The 19,760-nt window shown below is 47.6% G+C and overlaps 1 protein-coding gene across 1 annotated transcript in view; it reads left to right on the top strand.

Annotated features, from left to right (window-relative positions):
• EVC2 (EvC ciliary complex subunit 2) overlaps positions 1–19,760 on the top strand; it is a 126,644-nt gene that overhangs the window by 42,443 nt on the left and 64,441 nt on the right. Inside the window, exon 9 of the mRNA XM_038533701.1 lies at positions 3,023–3,162. Coding sequence (XP_038389629.1) covers positions 3,023–3,162 — 140 coding nt within the window. The remainder of the gene's footprint in view (positions 1–3,022; positions 3,163–19,760) is intronic.

The raw sequence follows: 19,760 nt of genomic DNA, 5'->3' as shown, positions 1-19,760 counted from the left end.
ATAACGGAGCCCCCATCTGGGTGGCCGGCTCTGTGTTCCTGCCACACTGACTCAGGTCCTGGTCCACACTCCTCAATGGTCCACACTCACTTCCTCCTCAGGGAGAGAGTGGATCTGTCAGCCCGGCTTAGGAAGCCCCCCGGGGCCAGCTTCTGCCCACCTCTGCTGCCATTTTCTTCTTCACTCCTCAGCCCCAGTCGAGGCAGTAACTCAGCGTTCCCTGAGATCATCAGCTCACCATACTCACCCCGGATGCTTTCCCATCCTCTGCCCTTCGTGAGTGTCGTGCTGGCTGGGGTGGGGGCCCTTTCTCTGGGTTCCCGCACTAGCTTCTGTAGACCCCACCCAGCACACCTCCTAATCTGTTGGGCCCACCTGTGAACGTCTTATTCTCTCTATTCCTGCCTTGGTCTGGATTCCCACAGAAGCACACCCCGGGTCCAGGACCCAAACACAAATAGCCTGTATGGGAAGTGATCCCAGGAGGTAGTGGTGTGGGGTTGGGAAGTGAGGCAGGAAGGAAGGCCGCTGGTCAGGTTACTGCTGTGGGCCCCTGGAGCTTCACCCTGCCTGTGACCTCTGGGGACAGTATGGAACTCATCTCAGAATCATTCCACCCAAGGAGGGAAGGAGCTGGAGTATATACTACACCCCGCTAGTCATCAGTCAAGGACATGGGGGCATAGGGGCTGTTAGAAGGTAGGGGAGGAAGGCCTGTCCTTCCCACTGAGAAGGCACTTTGAGACCAGAGAACAGAGCAGGCCACTGCATACTGTTTACACAGAGTTTTATTCAGGGTAACTTAATTGGTGTGATCAGGTGAGGGGTGATCCAGGGGCTGAGCAGCTATTCTTACAGAGTCCAGACCTTACTCCACAGATTTTATAGAGTGAGGGAACATGCAGAGGGCACTGTAGTGAGATCAAAGGGTCCACTGACACCTTCATGGGTTCGAGAGCACCTCACTGACAGCTGCCCTTTCATTAGATCTCATGGCACCATCTGTGCATCAGGAGGGGGAAAGACTATGTTATCTTTAAAAAAATTATGGAAGGCCTAAACAAACCTCTCACTTCTGGCCTTCCTGGGCATTTCTAAGGAATGTATATTAATCTCCAAGGGGCCAGAACACATAGCCCCAAGAGAGGACATGAATGAGATGGAGGGCCACAGATAGAGTCAGTATTGCCGGTGCTCCTGCAGGGGCCGGACACAGGGGGACCTTATTTCCTTGGCATGGGCCCTGAGGGCCAGCAAAAGCCTTTAGGAAAAGAAGTGTGGGTATTGGCTGAGAGATCTTGGGCTAGTGGACACTGGAGCAGTAAGGGCGAGGGGACATGGGTAGATAACAGGTGGTATCTGCCACCATCCCCACTACTTGGTACGGAACCTGGTGCTTGGAAAGCCCTGAATAAATGTGTGGGAATGAACGAGCCTTCAGCCCATTAGTGGTTGGACAGATAGGAAGGAAATCAGAGCCGCAGTTCATAGAGGGCAATGAGCTCCATGAGAAGATGCTTGAGGCAGTAAGCGTCATGGCATGTTGTTGGTCCCTCCAGGGCCATGGAGGGCTGGAGCTGCTGTGACCCAGTGTTACCCAGGGGCCCAGCACCTTGAAGGGAAGGAACATCAGCCATCCCTCCCCTTCACTCTATATTGAGGAAACTGAGGCCCATGAAGTTGAAACACTTGGGTCAAGTGGCCACATGTACGCTGGACTTGGCTTCTGGGGGCCATTTCTGGAGGCTGGAGGGCCTGTCTCATCGCTCTCTTGGTGTCTGCTTCCCAGAGGAGAGGTCGGTCATTTCAAAGTGATATGGGCCCACAGTGTCTGTGGCAGGCGAAAGGGAGGAGGAGACAAAGGGCCCCTCTTAACAGACCTTCAGCTTGTCTCCCAGAGCCACTATCAATCACAGAACAAAACTTCCCTGCTGCTATGATGAAGGAGCAGGAATCATTTCCTGGAGATGAAAGGCTGATCATTACACCTGCAGAGAGGAAAGCAAAGTGTTGATTTAAGGCCTGAAGACCCTTGAAGTTCACAGACTGAACTCTTTTCACATTTTTCTTTATTTTTGCCAGCCCAAGGCCACCAGTGAGACAGTGTGCTATAAAACACAAGACAGCCTTCTTCACCTTTTCTAGCACTTCGCTCCGTCTATCTTATGAGTTAGATCGACTTGGGACCAGATGCCAACCCTGACTCTTCATGGGCTATGTGAATGCAGATAACCCCTCTGAGCTGTGGTTTCTTGTATGTAATGTGGGGGCAACAGCACTTATTTTGTGGTGACAGTTTCATGATGATAACATATCCAAGGCACAGGGAGAGGAATTCTTAAATATTTGCTATAGTTATTACCTCTTTGAAGAATTAATAATAAGGACAAAACGATCCAATCATTGGGTTGGGCTTAATTATCTCCCATGTCACTTCCATCTGACAATCTATATTCTAATTAGAAACCAGCCAGATGCATGTCGAAGTCTGTCTGCCAACTGGAAACTCCCTCTGTACGATGATGATTATGGTGATGGTGATGATGGTGACGATGATGGTTTTGATGATGGTGATGGTGGTGATGATGGTGATAGTGATAATGACAATGGTGATGATGATGATAGTGGTGATAATGGTGATAATGATGATTATGAGGATGGTGGTGGTGATGGTGATGATGGTGAAATATTTTTATTTTTATTTATTTTTTTTGTTGTTGAGTGAAATATTTTTATAGGTCTTTACAAGTTGCAGAGGCCTTTCCATACATTGTTTTGCTTATATGCACAGTAACCCTATGCAGGGCTACTGGAATTATGATCCCATTTCTTTGATGAGAAAATGGAGGCCCAGGGCAATGTTTACCCTCTGAGTTTACAGAGTCTTGTCTGAGTTTACCCTCCTCACAGGTGATGGGGCCAGCAAGTTTCTCTGACTGCAGGTTCCTGCTCTTCCCCCATGATTTTCTCAGCACAGGACATTCATAAGAAGGCCTACTCCATTCTTGAAATTTCCCTGCAGGTTCAGCATCATGAGAGCAAGCTGGAGCACTCCCAGTTTACCTCAGCTGATGGTGTCAATGAGGACCTTGCGCTGAATGACCAAATGATTGACATTCTGTCTTCAGAGGACCCTGGGAGCATGCTTCAAGCCTTAGAAGAGTAAGAATTCTCAATCACATTATACTTGCTTGGTTATGATGACTGCTTAACTGCACTGGCCTGAGAGCAAACACTGAGTATGTTGCATTCATTCACTCATTCATTCATTCAGTTAATCATTCATGTGTTACTCAGTAGTCATTGTGGAACCACAATGCTTAGTATTTGGGAAAAGGGATGAATAAGACGTAGTTTGTGCTATGATCTAATGGGAAAGACAGTCACATAAATGAAAGTGACCATAAAAGTTTGATGAACACCCTGCTGCTAAAAGGAGGCTTTCCAGGTGGACTAAGAGAAGGAAGACTTCAGGCAGAGGGAAGAAAGGGCAGATGAAAGGATAGGAAATGAGCAAGATGCATTTGGTGAAGCACAGTAACTCGGTTCAACTGATGTGTGGATTGAGGTATTGAGTACAGAGAAATAAAGGAAGAGGCTGGAGAGAGGGGCCAGGCCAGGCAGTTTGTTTGCCGAACTGAATTCCATTCTTTTTATTTATTTAACGAATACTTAACAATGTACCTCCTGTGTACAGTAGAACCTAGAGCCAGACCCAGTTCCAAACACTTCATGAATACTAACTTGTAATCCTCTTAGCCACCCTATGGAGCAGGTACTGCTGCTCTTACCATCTCATGGATGAGGATTTGAGAGAGGCTGTGGAGCTTGCCCCAGGGCACACACTTGAAAACAGAGAGCCAGGCTCAAGCCCAGGCAGTCTGGCTGCAGGGCGCATGCTTGCGATCAGGATGCTGCTGCACTGGCCACAGTGTCTCACTGATGAGGCTCATCAGCGTGGCCTTTCCTCCTGTCCCTTTTGCAAATATTTGCAGAGGGCTTCTTTATACGTGTCCTTTCTCCAGTTGTCTTCTAAAATGCTGTCTCATCTTTTACTTCTTCAAACATATGAAGCATAATTATCTTAAAGTTTCTGAAACTTTATTATGTCCCATATCCTGTGCCTGCTCTCTATTGTTGCTCCTAGGTTGTGGTCCTAGCTCCTGGTCTTGTCCTATGCCTGGGTCATTTTGTTTTTTAGTTTTTAGTTTAGTTTAGTTTTGTTTTGTTTTATTGGAGTTCAATTTGCCAACATGCAGCATAACACCCAGTGCTCATCCTGTCAAGTGCCCCCCTCAGTGCCCGTCACCCAGTCACCCCACCCCACCCCTGCCCATCTCCCTTTTCACCACTCCACCATTCCTTGTTCATTTCCCAGAGTTAGGTGTCTCTCATGTTTTGTCACCCTCACTGATTTTTTCACTCATTTTCTCTCCTTTCCTTTTATTCCCTTTCACTAATTTTTATATTCCCCAAATGAATGAAACCATATAATGTTTGTCCTCTGATTGACTTATTTCACTCAGCATGATATCCTCCAGTTCCATCGACATCGAAGCAAATGGTGAGTATTTGTCATTCTAATGGCTGAGTAATATTCCATTGTATACATAGACCACATCTTCTTTATCCATTCATCTTTCGATGGACACTGAGGCTCCTTCCACAGTTTGGCTGTTGTGGACATTGCTGCTAGAAACATCGGGGTGCAGGTGTCCCGGTGTTTCACTGTATCTGTATCTTTGGGGTAAATCCCCAGCAGTGCAATTGCTGGGTCATAGGGCAGATCTATTTTTAACTCTTTGAGGAACCTCCACACAGTTTTCCAGAGTGGCTGCACCAGTCCACATTCCCACCAACAGTGCAAGAGGGTTCCCCTTTCTCCACACCCTCTCCAACATTTTTTGTTTCCTGTCTTGTTAATTTTCCCCATTCTCACTGGTGTGAGGTGGTATCTCATTGTGGTTTTGATTTGTATTTCCCTGATGGCCAATGGTGCGGAGCATTTTCTCATGTGCTTGTTGGCCATGTCTGTGTCTTCCTCTGTGACATTTTTGTTCATGTCTTTTTCCCACTTCATGATTGGATTGTTTTTTTCTTTGCTGCTGAGTTTGATAAGTTCTTTATAGATCTTGGATACTAGCCCTTTATCTGATACGTCATTTGCAAATATCTTCTCCCATCCTGTAGGTTGTCTTTTAGTTTTGTTGACTGTTTCTTTTGCTGTGCAGAAGCTTTTTATCTTTATGAGGTATGCCTGGGTCATTTTGATTGTGTGCCTTTGGTCCCCATACTAATGCTCTTCAATAAGGCATCCTCTTTTTCCTATTTGCTAGTTGAAGGATCTAATGCTCTTCTAAGTGAAGAGGTGTAGAACAGCCACACATTTAGTAAGTGACAGGACAGGACTGGAGCTTTCTCTGTAGAATCTCAGCCATGTTATGTTTCACAAATATTCTCTGAATCCTGGTTTCTTCATCTCCGGGTGGGGGAAACCAGAAGTGCCAGTTTCATGATGGGAAAGGGACTTGGTGGCAGAGTCTTCCCTGGAGTTTTGCATCTCTGAGTTGGGGCCTGACTTAACAGGAGATGAGCAGATGGTAAAGAGAAGCACTCAAGATGCTCATCCCTTCTAGGAGTCTTAAGAGTGGTGCAAACAGCAACTGATAGTGGGAGAGCCTGGGAGCAAGATCGAACAGCTCTGGTCCTGTCTCCCTGGGGCCTGGAAACTGTCCCGTGGCGGGCAGAGACGGACTCAAGAGAGCACAAGAAATGGAGAGCACTGTCTCTACTTCCTTAGGAGTGACTGGTCACTGGTCTGAGAGAAGTGCTCTCTCGTGTCCAACTCTTGGCACTTTGTGAGCTATGGGGGTTCTGAGCACAGAGGGACTTCCATCCTGCCTGAGGGTTGTCCCTTCCCAGCCGAGTGCCATCCTGCAGTGTCAGACCTTCAGGCCCATACCTGCTGGGCTGTCCTTGCACCCAGCTGGGCATTGGGTCTTGTTCATCTGTTTCTGGGTCTGGGCTCTTGTGGCGTGGCTAACTGCGCTTTGCACAGCCATTCAGGTGTGATCCTTCATTTTAGCTTAATTCCCTCTTCAGAATGCCAAGGGCAACAAATCAGAATTTGCCACGCTACCCAAGAAGAAAGAGGGAGGGGAAGAGTGGATGGGTAGTGGAGAGAAGGGTGGCTGGCAACTGGCAGAGATTCACGAATGTCTCTCATTACATTAAATGGTAGGCGCAGGTGATTATAAAGGTGTTGCCTAGCTAAAAGTCTGTTGTCTTCCAAAACATGGAAAGGAAAAGTAGAGTGAGATGACTTGGCTTGTGTGATCGGCACCTAGAAATTTAATTTGCAGGTAGGTCGTACTCTGCAACCTCTGGCCAAAGGAATTAGGGTTATAATTAGCATATGTATATATGTAATACGTGTGTATTACATACACACACAGTACGTGTGTACTAATACGCAACAGTGCATATAATAACATATCATAGTAACAGCGTATAACGTGAACGGTGTTAGTATCATATGGAAGGTATCAATCATCCTGTCTTTGTTGTTAGTTCAAGAAGTGATGGTGTATAAGGAGCACGGGCTTCCTTGAGCCCCACATTCTATGAAGTGAACAGGCTGCGATGTGCTGGTCCTGGTGTGTAGAGTGCTCGGAGGACATTGAGGTTACCAAGATTTTATTCTTGTAAATCCCCTCGGAGCTCTGGAATTTTATATTTATTTCTCCTTGGGAGCCCCTCTTGTTTTGCCTGAAGAGTGTTTAACATGGATTGTGGAGCATGACCTGAGAGTGCTCAGCTGGAGAGAGCTGCATTTGTCCTGGTCTCCTCCCTTCCCCCTCTCTTCCCCCGCCCCCTCCCCCACCGCCCCCATCCCAACATTCATTATTTATTGAACACTCGCTGTGTTTCAGATTCCGTGGTTGAATGCTCGTTTTAGGGACCTGGTTTTTGTTTGTTTGTTTTTCAATCATAGCATTGTCAGTTACTTTTAATCTTTCCATCTTGACTTAAAGTTGGGCTTTGGAGCTTCCAGAAAGAAAATGTCACTCAGAATGTCAGAGGCTTAGTATGCATGGAAGTCTGTGATTGTCTCTCCACCAAAAAATTAAAAAAAAAAAAAAAAAAAAAGCTTTTTTTCTCTAACAAATAATTTATCCCATTTGTAATTCTTATGTCAAGTTTAGCTGGGCTTCTAAATATGTCATTATGTGACTTGATTGCTGCCTTTCTCAGACCCATCAGAGCCCTGACCTTGTTCGGGTAGTTCGTTTTGCTGATTTACCTTTGATAAAGAGCATCTCCCTGGTTTGCGTGGTGGTTTATCTTTTACATCATTTCTTCATGGGCTGTCTCACCGAGAGTATCTGAGGGAGAGGGGTTTCCTTGGATTTGTGTCAGGCTCTTAGATAGTTGTCATAATGGAGGCAGCTTAGCTCTGGACAGGCAGAGGCAAGAGGGAGGAGGAACTGGGAGAACTGGGTACCTCTGTCTGCTCCTGGAAGTTTCTAGAAGCACAGAGAGCCCCACAGTGTCTTAGCTCTAGCATTGTTCTGGCCCAGATCACTGCCAGGCACCTCTTGTCTGTGACCTTAGGTAATTCTCACAATGGTTCTGGAAGGGAAGCTGATGTCTAAAAAGTTTGATTGGTTTTGCCTAAGGTCACACAAGTGACTGGTGATGGGTTTGCCCCCAGGCCCATATCCTTTCAGATCCACTGTTCTATTGACAAAACAGCTTTTAAAAAAGATGGCACTTAGAATTTTCCAGAAACACAAAGGGAAAGAAGAAAGTCCAGGCCAGTGTTCATTTCCTGTTATTTAAAGGAAGCTCATAGCTATCTTTTTTTTTTAAGATTTTATTTATTTATTCATGATACACAGAAAGAGAGAGGCAGAGACACAGGCAGAGGGAGAAACAGGCTCTTCACTGAGAGCCTGATGTGGGACTCGATTCCGGGACTCCAGGATCACACCCTGGGCCGAAGGCAGACGCTAACCACGGAGCCACCCAGGGATCCCCAACACTATCTTTTGATGTTGCCAGCATCCTGTTCTAGACTGTCTCTAAATTGTGGTTTCTAGGCGAACAGAGTAGGCATTCGGTGAGTATTGGTTGAATTGAGGCTTTTAGATCCATGCCTTGAGTGGTTTCCTGCACCCGCCATGTAGTAGGATTTTTTTTACAACTGCACCATTTCTATTCTATATTAATGCTGCTGAGATGTGATTTTGTTTCTCATTTCCGGAACTCAGGGTAATGGAGCAGCTCACCCCAAATTCTGGTAGTTCGTTTGTTCTTTCTGGGTAATTTGCTCCTGTGTGCAATCATTTTTAAAACACAGGAGGCCCTGGCTCGACACTGGCAAATCGTCCGGGTGGTGGTCCTCGTGGGATGCACACAAGCGGAATATGAAGGCCCGTGTGGATAACCCTGCAGTTCCATGGTGTGGAGGGGCTATAAAGCAGCAAAATGCTCTGTTGCAGAATAGCAGGGGCTCGCTTTCCCCTGGGGGTACTGGGAGGCCCTCTAGGGGGGGCTCAGGAGAGCTGAGACTTGAGTGGTGAGCACCCCATGGGGGCTGCATGGATGGAGCTCAGGGAGGGACATACGTGGGCACTTAGGGTCTAGAAGGGGATGAGGCCAGCGTGGCAGTAGCACACGGAAGTGGGCTGGAGGGTCACGCAGAGCCAGTGTGAGCATGACCTGGAGCAGCTTCCATTATTCATCCTGACTTCCCCACCCTTGACTTTCTTCCTGTCACTCAGGGCTGTCAGAAGCCACCTTAGGTGTCTTGTCTGTGTCTTGTCTTGTCTTTAATGTTGGATTCTGTCTTCCCAGCTAGGCAGGAAGTTCACAAAGGTGGGGACTTTCTGTCTTGTGTGCTGATTTATTCTGAGTGCTTCAAGCACTGCCTGGCACACAGTAGGTGCTTGTGGAGGTAGGGCCATACAATAGTGGCAAGCTTGATGGAGAGTCACCAGCAGGTAGATTGGGGCCTCTCTGGTTAATTGGACAGGAAAGATGGTGAGAAGGGGCAGGGTTACTCCAACCAGAAGTTAGCGCTGCAGGTTCAGGTTTGACGTGGCCTCACAGGCTGCCCAGAGTTGGCCCCAGGGGGTTGGGCTGTGGCGGGACACCCTCGCAGAGCAACATTCACTTGGCAGCCACTAGTCCCTTGGCTGGGCTGCACCTGGCCTCTTACTCAGGGCTGATGTCCCAGGAGGACCTCCAGGGGGTAGGTCTGTGTGATGTCCCTCCCACAGGCTCCACAGAGGTCCGCAGAATCAAGGTATGGATGAGGGAGGAGGAGCAGCAGCACCCACTGATGGCTTGGGAGTGGGGTCTGTGGGAGAAGAGCTGTCAGCACCTGGGGGGAAGGTGCTGCTGCTTCCTAAGACGAGGAAAGAGGGAGACTGAGTTTTGAGGAAAAGATCTAGAGGCCTTTCTGAGCTGGGCGAGTTGGAGATACCTACAGACACCAGATGGATGTGTCAGGAGGAGCCCGAAGGTCTGTTCAGATGCAGGCGGGGTAGGAGTGGGGACTGCAGGTGGCAGGACAGGGAAGGAGGGGGAAACCCCCAGAAAGTGGAGAGAGGTGTGGAGGGGAATGGGAAGGCGCCTCAGGAACCATAGCCTTTACACCCTCAGCAAAGTGACAGGAAACCAGGGGAGTGAGAGCAGGAGAGAAAAAGAGTCCTAGAAGAAGGGGCGGCTAGCCTGCTGTGCAGGGAAGCATCAGAGTAAAGAGAACCCGGGGCCACGAGAAGGACAGTTACGGTGATGCCAGAGGCTCTGAATGCTCTGCTGGGGATGGTCCTCCACAGACAGGGGAGGCTCAGGGACAATTGCAGGAAATGGTACTGAGAGGCTGGGAGCCAGAGCTCTGGTGTCACCACCGGAGAGAGGTTGGGGCCATTGTCCTGGGAAGGGAAGTCCAGAGCATGCAGAGATGCCTGCAGGTGCGTGATGGGAGGTGTGAACATGGCACGTCCCTATATGATGCTTCCCAATGAAGTGTGAGGTGATGACATGGGGAAGAAGAGGGGAGTACTGTAGGAAGGTATAGGATAGTCCTGCCAGAGTGGGGAGGTGGCTTCTAGCAGAACCCCAAAGAATTAGCAGGTAGGGAGAGTGCCCACACAAGGCTGGAGGTCCGGCGGCCTGGATGTAGGACTCGTTTCTGCAGGTGCTCTGGTGGGAGGTACAGAGGCTGCTGGAGGTCAAGTGGTAGAGCCCAGGGGTTAAGAGATGGGGTTGAGACACACGACTACCTGGATTGGGTCCCAGCAGTGCCACTTACTAGCAGGTGACTCTAGGTGCCATATCTATCGCGTACGGATAACCGTGGCTGCCTCGTAGGTGCTAGGACAGAAGCTGGCTGCATGCTGCGTTGTGGGTGAGCTGGAGGAGTATTTCCTGTGGCCACTCTAACAACTCACTACATACTTGGGATCCCCAAGGAACAGAGTTATTCTCTCTCGGGGCTGGAGGCCAGAGGCCCGGAGTTGGTTTCACTGGGCTAAAGACAAGCTGTTGGCAGGGCCGCCTCCCGTCAGACACTCCACGGTGGAGTCCTTCCCTCTTCTTCCAGCTTCTGGGGCTGCTAGCAGCAGTCCTCAACTTGTGGCCATGTCCCTCTGGTCTCCACCTCCAGGTGGACTCCTCCCCATCTGTACGTATCCAGTCTCCTCTGCCTCTGCCTTAGGGAGACATTTGTGATCGGGTTTAGGGCCCACAGATAAGCCAAGGTGATCTCCACACCTCATGATCTTTCACTTAATTACACTTCCAAAGGTCCTTTGTTTTTATAAGACCACATTTCCAGATTCCAGGGATTTGGACCTGGTATCCCTGGGTGGCCGTTATTTAAGGAAATGATCAGAAAAATCTGAAAAGATGGGGCACCTGGGTGGCTCAGTTGGTTTAGTGTCTGCCTTTGGCTCAAGTCATGATCCCAGGGTCCTGGGATCGAGCCTCATGTCGGGCTCCCTGCTTAGGGGGGAGTCTCCTTCTCCCTCTCTTCCCTGCTTGTGCTCTCCTATCTCTTTCTCTCTCAAAAAAAAAAGAGGTCTTTTTTAAAAAGCATTAAAAAAAAAAAAGAAAGAAAAATCTCAAAAGAATGAGAGAGAAGGAGAGATTTGAGGGGGTCTGTGGACTGGGTAAGTCATACAGTTGTTTCTGGAACAACCTGAGGGTTGTCTTCAGACCAGGGCCATTAGAAATGGTCACTTCTCTCCATTCAGAAGTGGTTGGTGCAGAGCTCAAAGCTGGGTCTTCTGAGCAAGGCTGGGCCCTCTGGTGCTTCCTCGCTCCAAGCCCATGGATGGAGATCCGTCTTGGATTGTAAGAGGAGGCTCACCAGGAGGGAGAGGGCGCATAGTCCAGGTGGGGCAGCTCTTTCTGTGACTAGTTCCATACTCCCTCATCTCTCCATGGGGCTCCTTGCACATAGTAGGGTCTCGAATAATTGCACTCATGACATATTGCCAGATATTCCACTGAAGTTCTCATGGGGGTGGGTGTGGGTTTTAGGAAGCTGATGATAATGTTCTCAGATTCTAAACAATCTCCTCCCCTGCCCTCTCATGCACCTGCCCCGCTACCTGCTTCTTTTGCTTCCTGTTGGATCAAGCACCAAAGCATCTCGTAGATGCCAAGCACTGGGCATTTACACAGTAAAGACACAAACCAGACTCGGGTAAGCTCTCTGCCCTTGGGCCTCCGTCAGGTCCCTCACTGAGTGGTTTTGTAATGCTCCATGTGTGTGTTGCCCACCATAGACTCCCAAGCCCTTGTTTGGACCGAGTCCAGCAGCACTAGCTAAGTGTTAGCAATGCCTTGTGAGTGAATCTGTGGGTGAAATTTGCACTGGGTATTGAGGGGTCTTTAGGACACCGATGGGAAAGGAATGGGGGCATTCTTGGCAAGGGGACCCCATGTGTATGGGGCTTGGGAGCCTGATAGGGCCTCCTGATGTCCTCAAAAAGTGCAGAGGTTTCAGAAACCTGGACACATGGAAAGGTGTCGGGAAAAGGCTTAGTGTCCAAAAGAGGGGACTCCTAGCCCCCCTGACTCCCTCTCACCCCAACCCACTGTACAGGTGACCCATGTCTAGACCAGTCCTGGACTTCCAGAAGGGTGATGTCAGGGTTCATTCACCTACAGCCTCGCTCGACTGGCAAGCACCCCAGGCCAGCTGAGGCGAAGCCCCGCCCACACACCTGTGCCCTGCTGCCCCATTCCCCTGGGTGCTGGGTGCTTGCCAGCGGCTGACAAGCCAGAGTGGGATTTTTATGGAGGACCAAACAGGAGCTGCGGTAGAGCAGCGCAGCAGTCATGCTCCATCTGGTTTCCATGGCAACCCTCGCTGTCCTCTTCCCAGCAAGGTGAGGGTTTCTTGGAGGAGACGCTTTCCTTCTTCCAGCAGGTGTTTTCTTAGTTCCTGCTGAGCGCCTGGCACTCTGCTAGGTGAGGTGCTGGAGAAGAAGCCAAGAAAAGCAAGAACCCCCAAGATGCCCACCGTCTATGAGGGAAAGAACTCACACGCGAATAAATACAGCACAGTGAGATTGTGCAAGCTGGAATAATCATGAAAGCACCTCTGCCGGGTGCAAGTGGTTTACACCTGATCCGGGGAACCTTTGCAGGGTATGATGTGATATTATCCCTGACTTAGCATCTCTCCTAATCCACACCACCCCATCCAGGCCGTGAGGTTCATGCATCCTCTTGGGGGTTTCTTGGAGATAAAAGGAATCCCCTCAACTGTTGGAGTATCTGAGGGGGTCAATAAAGAGCTCCTTATCTCCTTTAAACATTGAATCCTGAGCCAATTGGGAAATAAGACCTATATCAGGCATGTTCTCCAACCTGGCCAAAAAAATAAATCGCCCATCACTTTCATTACATCGAAAAGCTAGGTCGGAGGATGTGGCTCTCTGTGCGGCGTAATGAGCTCCACAGTGAGACTCTGCATTCCTGCTCAATAAAGCCAATTTCAGAGACTTCCTGCTCCCAGTCACCAGGTGCTGTGGCTGCTTGTGCCGAGTGCCAACCCCTGGACCCCATCAATTCCCTCATAGAGCTCCTCCACCAGAAGGGGCCCTGAGGAGAGGGAGATATGCATGGGCCCTTGCCAGCACTGGCCAGTTTGATTAGCCAGTCCAACCACATGGAAAGGAGTCACAAACAGGAAGTCCATGCATGCAGGCAGGACTAGAGCCAGCTTTTCTGGGGATGGTGGTGCTTCTAGCAGACTTTTGGGGTCCTGCCCTGGACCACTACCCTGACTCTGCTATTATACATGGTAGGTCTAGCACCAGCCACAGATAGGCCTGGAGATAGGTTGTCAAAAGCAACCAAGAAACTCCCTGTGTCCCAGGGAAGAGCACACGCATAGTCCCCGACTTTGATTAATGCCCACATTTTGTTGTGTTTTGTTTTCTGTCTCTTAGCCAATTTTTTGAATACTAAATAGTGAATGTGGCAAAGAATTAGAGTGGCATAAAAGGCTGTACTGTGAAAATCAAATTGTCTTCTCATGCCTGCACCTGAAGGCATCCATTCCTCATGCCACGTATCTTTGGAGATCGTTTATGGACATATGCATATACACATATCCTCCTGTTTTAAAACATAAAATAATAGCATACCTTGCACATTGTTTTGCTTCTTTTTCCCCACTTTTCAGCAGTCTTGGAGATTGTTCAACATCTATAACAATAGAACAGCCTGTTCTTAACTTTAAGTGGCTGCATAATATCCTAATAATAGTAATGATTACTGAATTTACTGGGAGTTCAATATGAGTGAGAGACAGCTCTGATTGTTTTATTTATTATTTATTTAAACTGTTTGTTTATTTTTAAATATTTTATTTATTTATGCTTGAGAGACACAGAGAGAGGCAGAGACATAGCAGGCTCCCTGTGGGGAGCCTCAGTGCAGGACTCAATCCCAAGATGCAAGATCACGACCTGAGCCAAGGGCAGATGCTAACCACTGAGCCACCCAAGTGCCATTAAATCCAATTAAGTTAATATATAGTGTATTATTAGTTTCAGAGGTAGAGTTCAGTGATTCATCAGTTGCATAGAACACTCAGGACTCATGCCATCACATGCCCTCCTTAATGCCCATCACCCAGTTACCCTATCCCCCCACTCACCTCCCGCTAGCAACCCTCAGTTTGTTTCCTAGAGTTCAGCATCTCTTCTGGTTTGTCTCCCTCTTTGATTTCATCTTTATTTTTACTTCCCTTCCCCTATGTTTATGTTTTGTTTCTTAAATTCCACTTACAGTGAAATCAATCAGTCTTTGCTGACTGGCTTATTTCACTTAGCATAAAACACTCTAGTTCTATCCACATCATTGCAAATGGCAAGATGCTGTTCTTTTTGATGGCTGAGTAATATTCCATTGCATGTATACACCACGTCTTCTTTATCCATTCATCTGCCGATGGACATCTGGGCTCTTTCCACAGTTTGGCTATTGTGCTATCAAGACTGGGGTGCAGGTGCCTCTTCAAATCACTATGTTTGTATCCTTTGAATAAATACCTGGAAGTGCAACTGCTGGATCGTAGGGTAGCTCTATATTAACTTTTTGAGGAACCTCCATACTATTTTTCAGAGGGGCTGCACCACTTTGCATTCCCACCAACAGTGTAAGAGGGTTCTCCTTTCTTTGCATCCTTGCCAACATCTCTTGTTTTCTAAGTTGTTTATTTTAGCCATTCTGACTGATGTGAGGTGATACCTTATTGTGGTTTTGATTTGTATACCCCTGATGCCCGTGATATTGAGCATTTCTTTATGTCTTTTGGACATTTGTATGTCTTCTTTGGAGAAATGTCTTTTCACATCTCCTGCTCATTTCTTGACTGGATTCTTTGTTTTTTGGATGTTGAGTTGGTAAAGTCTTTGTAGATTTTGGATACTAGCCTTTTTGGATACTACCCCCTCTGATAGGTCACTTGCAAATATCTTCTCCCTTCTGTAGGTTTTCTTTTAGTTTTATTGACTGTTTGCTTTGCTGTGCAAAATCTTTTTATCTGAGTGAAGTCCTAATAGTTCATTTTTTGCCTATGTTTCCCTTGCCTTTGAAGATGTGTCTAGCAAGAAGTTACTGTGGCCAACGTCACAGAGGTTTCTGCCTGTGTTCTCCTCTAGGATTTTGATGCATCCCTGTCTCACATTTAGGTCTTTCATCCATTTTTAATTTATCTTTGTGTATGGTCTAAGAAAGTGGTCCAGTGTCATTCTTCTGCACGTGGCTGTCCAATTTTCCCAACGTCATTTGTTGAAGAGACTGTCGTTTTTCCATTGGATATTCTTTCCTGCTTTGTCGAAAATTAGTTGACCATAGAGTTGAGGGTCCATTTCTGAGTTCTCTATTTTGTCCCATTGATCTATGTGTCTGTTTTTGTGCCAGCACCATGCTGTCTTGATGATCACAGCTTTGTAATACAGTTTGAAGTCTGGAATTGTGATGCCTCCAGCTTTGGTTTTCCTTTTCAACATTCTTCTGGCTGTTTGGGGTCTTTGGTTCCATACAAATTTAAAATTGTTCCACTTCTCAAAAATGCTGATGATATTTTGATAGGGACTGCATTGAATGTGTAGATTGCTTTGGATAGCATAGACATTTTCACAATATTTGTTCTTCTAATCCATGAGCATGGGATGTTTTTCCATTTCTTTGTGTCTTCCTCAGTTTCGTAAGTGTTCGATAGTTTTCAGAGTACAGATCTTTTACCTCCTTGGTTAGGTTTATTCCTAGGTTTCTTATGGAGTTTTGGTGCAATTGTAAATGGGATTGATTCCTTGATTTCTCCTTATTCTATCTCATTATCACTGTATAGAAATGCAACTGACTTCTGTGCATTGTTTTTGTATCCTGAGACTTTGCTGAATTCCTGTATGAGTTCTAGCAATTTTTTGGTAGAATCTGGGTTTTCTACAGAGTATTTCTTGTCTGAGAAGAGTGAAAGCTTGACTTGTTTGCTGATTTGAATGCCTTTTATTTCTTTTGTTGTCTGATTGCTGAGGCTAGGACTTCCAGTACTATGTTGAACAACAGTGGTGAGAGTGGACATCCCTGTCATGTTCCTGACCTTAGGGGAAAGCTCTCAGTTTTTCCCCATTGAGGATATTCACTGTGGGTCTTTTGAATATAACTTTTACGATATTGAGGTATGTTCCTTTTATCCCTACACTGTGGAGAGTTTTAATCGATAAAGGATGCTGTATTCTATCAAATGCTTTTTCTGCACCTATCAAAAGGATCCTATGGCCCTTGTCTTTTCTTTTATTAATGTGATCTATCATGTGATTAATTTGTGGAGGTTGAAGCACCCCTGCAGCCCAGGGATAAATCCCACCTGGTTGTGGTGAATAATCCTTTTCCCGTACTGTTGGATCTTATCAGCTAGTACACTTCTGACTGTTTTATGTGCATTAACCTGTCTACTCCTCAGAGCGGCCTCTATGCTAAGGACTGTTTACAGATGAGGAGACTAAAGCTCGGAGTGTGAGTCACTTGCCCAGAGGCCCACGGCAAGTAGGAAGATGTGAGCCCAGGTGGTCTGAGTGCAGAGCCCACGTGGTCACCCCATGCTCCACAGCCCCCAATGGTCATAGGGCAGTTAACCAAGGGCTCTGTGCATGCATGCAAAGTTAACTGCAGCTTGAATTCTTTGAAGTGGAATTGCTTTATTGTATACTTTTCATACATGCTGTCGGATTGGCTCCATAGAGGGCAGGCCAGTTTACCATCCAGCATAGGAGAATCCCTTTGTCACATACCCTAGTCACAGCCACCCCAGGATCATTCTGCCCATGCCAGTCTGATAGGAAATCAAGGCACTTTCCTGTAGCTCTAATCCCTTCTAACGCATGAGGTTGGCCATCTTTGGCCCATGGAAGAGGTGTTCGCATCCCATGTCTAGTACACAGAGCTAGTAGCCTGGGCTAGGCTGGACCACGTGAGTGGCAGTGCTAGCCCTCCACTCCTGATCTGTCATTTAATCATCAGATGACCTTGAACACAGTCTGTTGCCTCCAGGGCCTCATCTGAACACAGGGTGGTGATATGTGCCCCACGGGAGGTGAGGGTTTAACGAGCTCGTGTCTGCCCAGGGCTGAGAATAAGCACTCTGGCCAGGCTCACAGTAAGTGATTCACCTGTTTCCAGACCCTTTAGTTCTTGTCTCTGTTCTGCACATTGGACTCCGTGGCTTCTTTCTGTGACTCAGCCTCAGAGATATTGCAGAAATGGGCTACAGTGACTCAGTGACTCCCAGCGTCTAATTCCTTGCTCTACCCGAGCATGTCATGCACTTGTTCAGTCCATGGGGTGTGGAGGGGGGAGGCTGGAAATGCTACTGTGAGTCCAACAGGCAGGGTCCTGGCCCCCTGGAGCTCATAGTGTAGCGTGGGGTAGGGGGACAGGCCTTCATGAGAGAATCACATGGGAAAATACATGATTACACACCATGCTGGGCATCATGAAGGTGATTCTGGGGCTCTGACAACCTCGTGTAGAGCCCTTCTTGTGAAGAGAGGCTTGTGGGCTGGAGGTTTGGTGTGTGGTCAGTCACTAGGGAGGCTGCCTGGGGACACAGCAGTGACTCAGGCAGGGGCATGAGCTTCAGAAACGCCGGGCCATCAGATTATCCCAGGTTGTTGACCTGTGGCTGGGTGGCATGCTGGGGACGTTTGGATGGAGAGGGAGGCTGGACAGGTTGTGGAGACTGGACTGGGGCGTGGGCTTCAAGCTTGGATTTGGATTGGGGTCCATTGGCCTTTGAGAAGGTCAACACTGACACCAGAATTACGTCCTGCCCCCTTGCCAGTTCAATTTCAGTGGGAATTACAAAGTGCCTTTCTTTCCAAGCATTCATCGATTTGGTGTCGTGCTGCTTACCCAGGGATTTAATTCAGACTTGACTTTGAAAATCTTTGCTTTGTTGTTTTTGCTATTTTTGTCTATTTTTTCACAAATACATGAAAATACCCAAAACACTCAGTTGACACTCATGTACACAGATCTCTTAGGGAGGATATTCCCTCCTGATCACTGTGGTCTGTGCGGGGGGTGTTGGAGGGGGGCATTGGCCTGAGATTCCTAAATGTCATGAGTATTTTGGTGCTGGGGGATGTCAGCTGTCTAGGAGATGGGTTGTCACCGAAGATTCTGGATTAGCAGTGATCACAGTATGCAGTTTAGAAGACCAGCTGGCAGGTTAGCCCTTCACAGCCCTTGATCCTGCTTTTGCTCACTTACTCCCTCATGGAACCGTTTCCCAAGCACTTTCTCACTCAGAGCCATTTTCTGGGCACCATGGATGCTGAGATGGGTCAAGAGTGCTCCACACCCTCCAGAAACTCACAGTTCACAGAGAAGACAGACTCAGACAGTCCTGGCAAGATGGTATGGGGTACAGGTGGCATGGGATGGGGCCATGCACAGGGTGAGGGGCGGACTCTGGCTCTTAAATGGGAGATAAGAAACTTCACCAGGAAGGCGTAGGCTCGGTCAGGCAGAGGGGCTAGAGGAATCGGGAGGGAGTCAGGCTCCCAGATAGATGTGGCCCTGTGAATTTAGGATTTCAGTTTTATCCATCCAGGAGACATTTGAGGAGCAATTCCTTTTGCTAGGCTCTCTCTAGATATAGCAGGGACCATAGTAGAGTCTTTGTGTTTACACGCTGTCCATGGTTGGGGGACATAAAATAAATAAATATGAAATATAAGGAGGTGATGGATTTATGCAAAATAACCAAGTAGGGAGCAGGGAATTCTGTGTTAAGTCAGTATGTTGGGAGCAGCTTTCCCAACAAGGTGGCATTGGAGCAGGATGCTCTGGAAGGAGCCATGAGGATGGTCCCTTCCTCCATGGGAGAAGAGTGACAACATCAAAGGCTTGATGCTACAAAGAATCCTGGGGGTCATTTGGTCTAAATTATTGGTCAGAGCAGAAATATTCTCTCTAGCACACCTTATAGGTGGCTAGTCCGTTTCTACTTGGATATCCCCTTAATCATGAGGGACCGCCATCCCTTGAAGGTTGTTATGGGTTAAATTGTGTCCTCCCAAAAAGATACATTGAAGTTCTAAGCCCCAGTTACCAGTGAATATGGCCTTATTTGGAAGTAGCATCTTTGCAGATGTGATCAAGCTGAGGTGAGGTCATTCAGGCGGGCCCTAATCCAGTGTGACCCTGACTAGGACATTTGCTGGAAACCCCTTGCTGGCATGATCTTGATAAAACCCTAATCCTCACCACAGCCTGAAAGGCTCTGGGTCCTCTGCCCAAGGTGGTAAGGCTGGACTGGAGATATTTTGTGTGCATGTGATCACAATTCCCAGATTTCTGTGAGGTGGTCATGAAGAAGACAGAGGCACTAGGACAATGATGGGGGCCGTAAGGAGGCAGATATCAGGTGAGTAAGAAAAAGATCTTTCTGTCCGAGCTCTCTGATGATGGAAGCCTGCCTGGAGAAGTGGTTAGGTCCCCATCACTGTGTGTATATGCAAAGCAAAAGCTGGGGGACTCTGGTGGGAAGCTGTTGAGGAGATCTGAGCATTGGTTGGAAAGATGACTTAGCTGACATCCAGGGTTTATTTCATCTTTAAATGTTTCACCCTACAGTTTCTTTCAGTTCCTCTTCAGGTAGAACAAAATCTATCTTTCCAAATAAGAGTTTCAAGAGTTATCGGTCTATCTAACCATCT

This window comes from Canis lupus, chromosome 3, assembly GCF_011100685.1.
Source record: "Canis lupus familiaris isolate Mischka breed German Shepherd chromosome 3, alternate assembly UU_Cfam_GSD_1.0, whole genome shotgun sequence".
NCBI lineage: Eukaryota > Metazoa > Chordata > Mammalia > Carnivora > Canidae > Canis > Canis lupus.
This window is presented reverse-complemented; position numbering and strand designations above follow the sequence as displayed.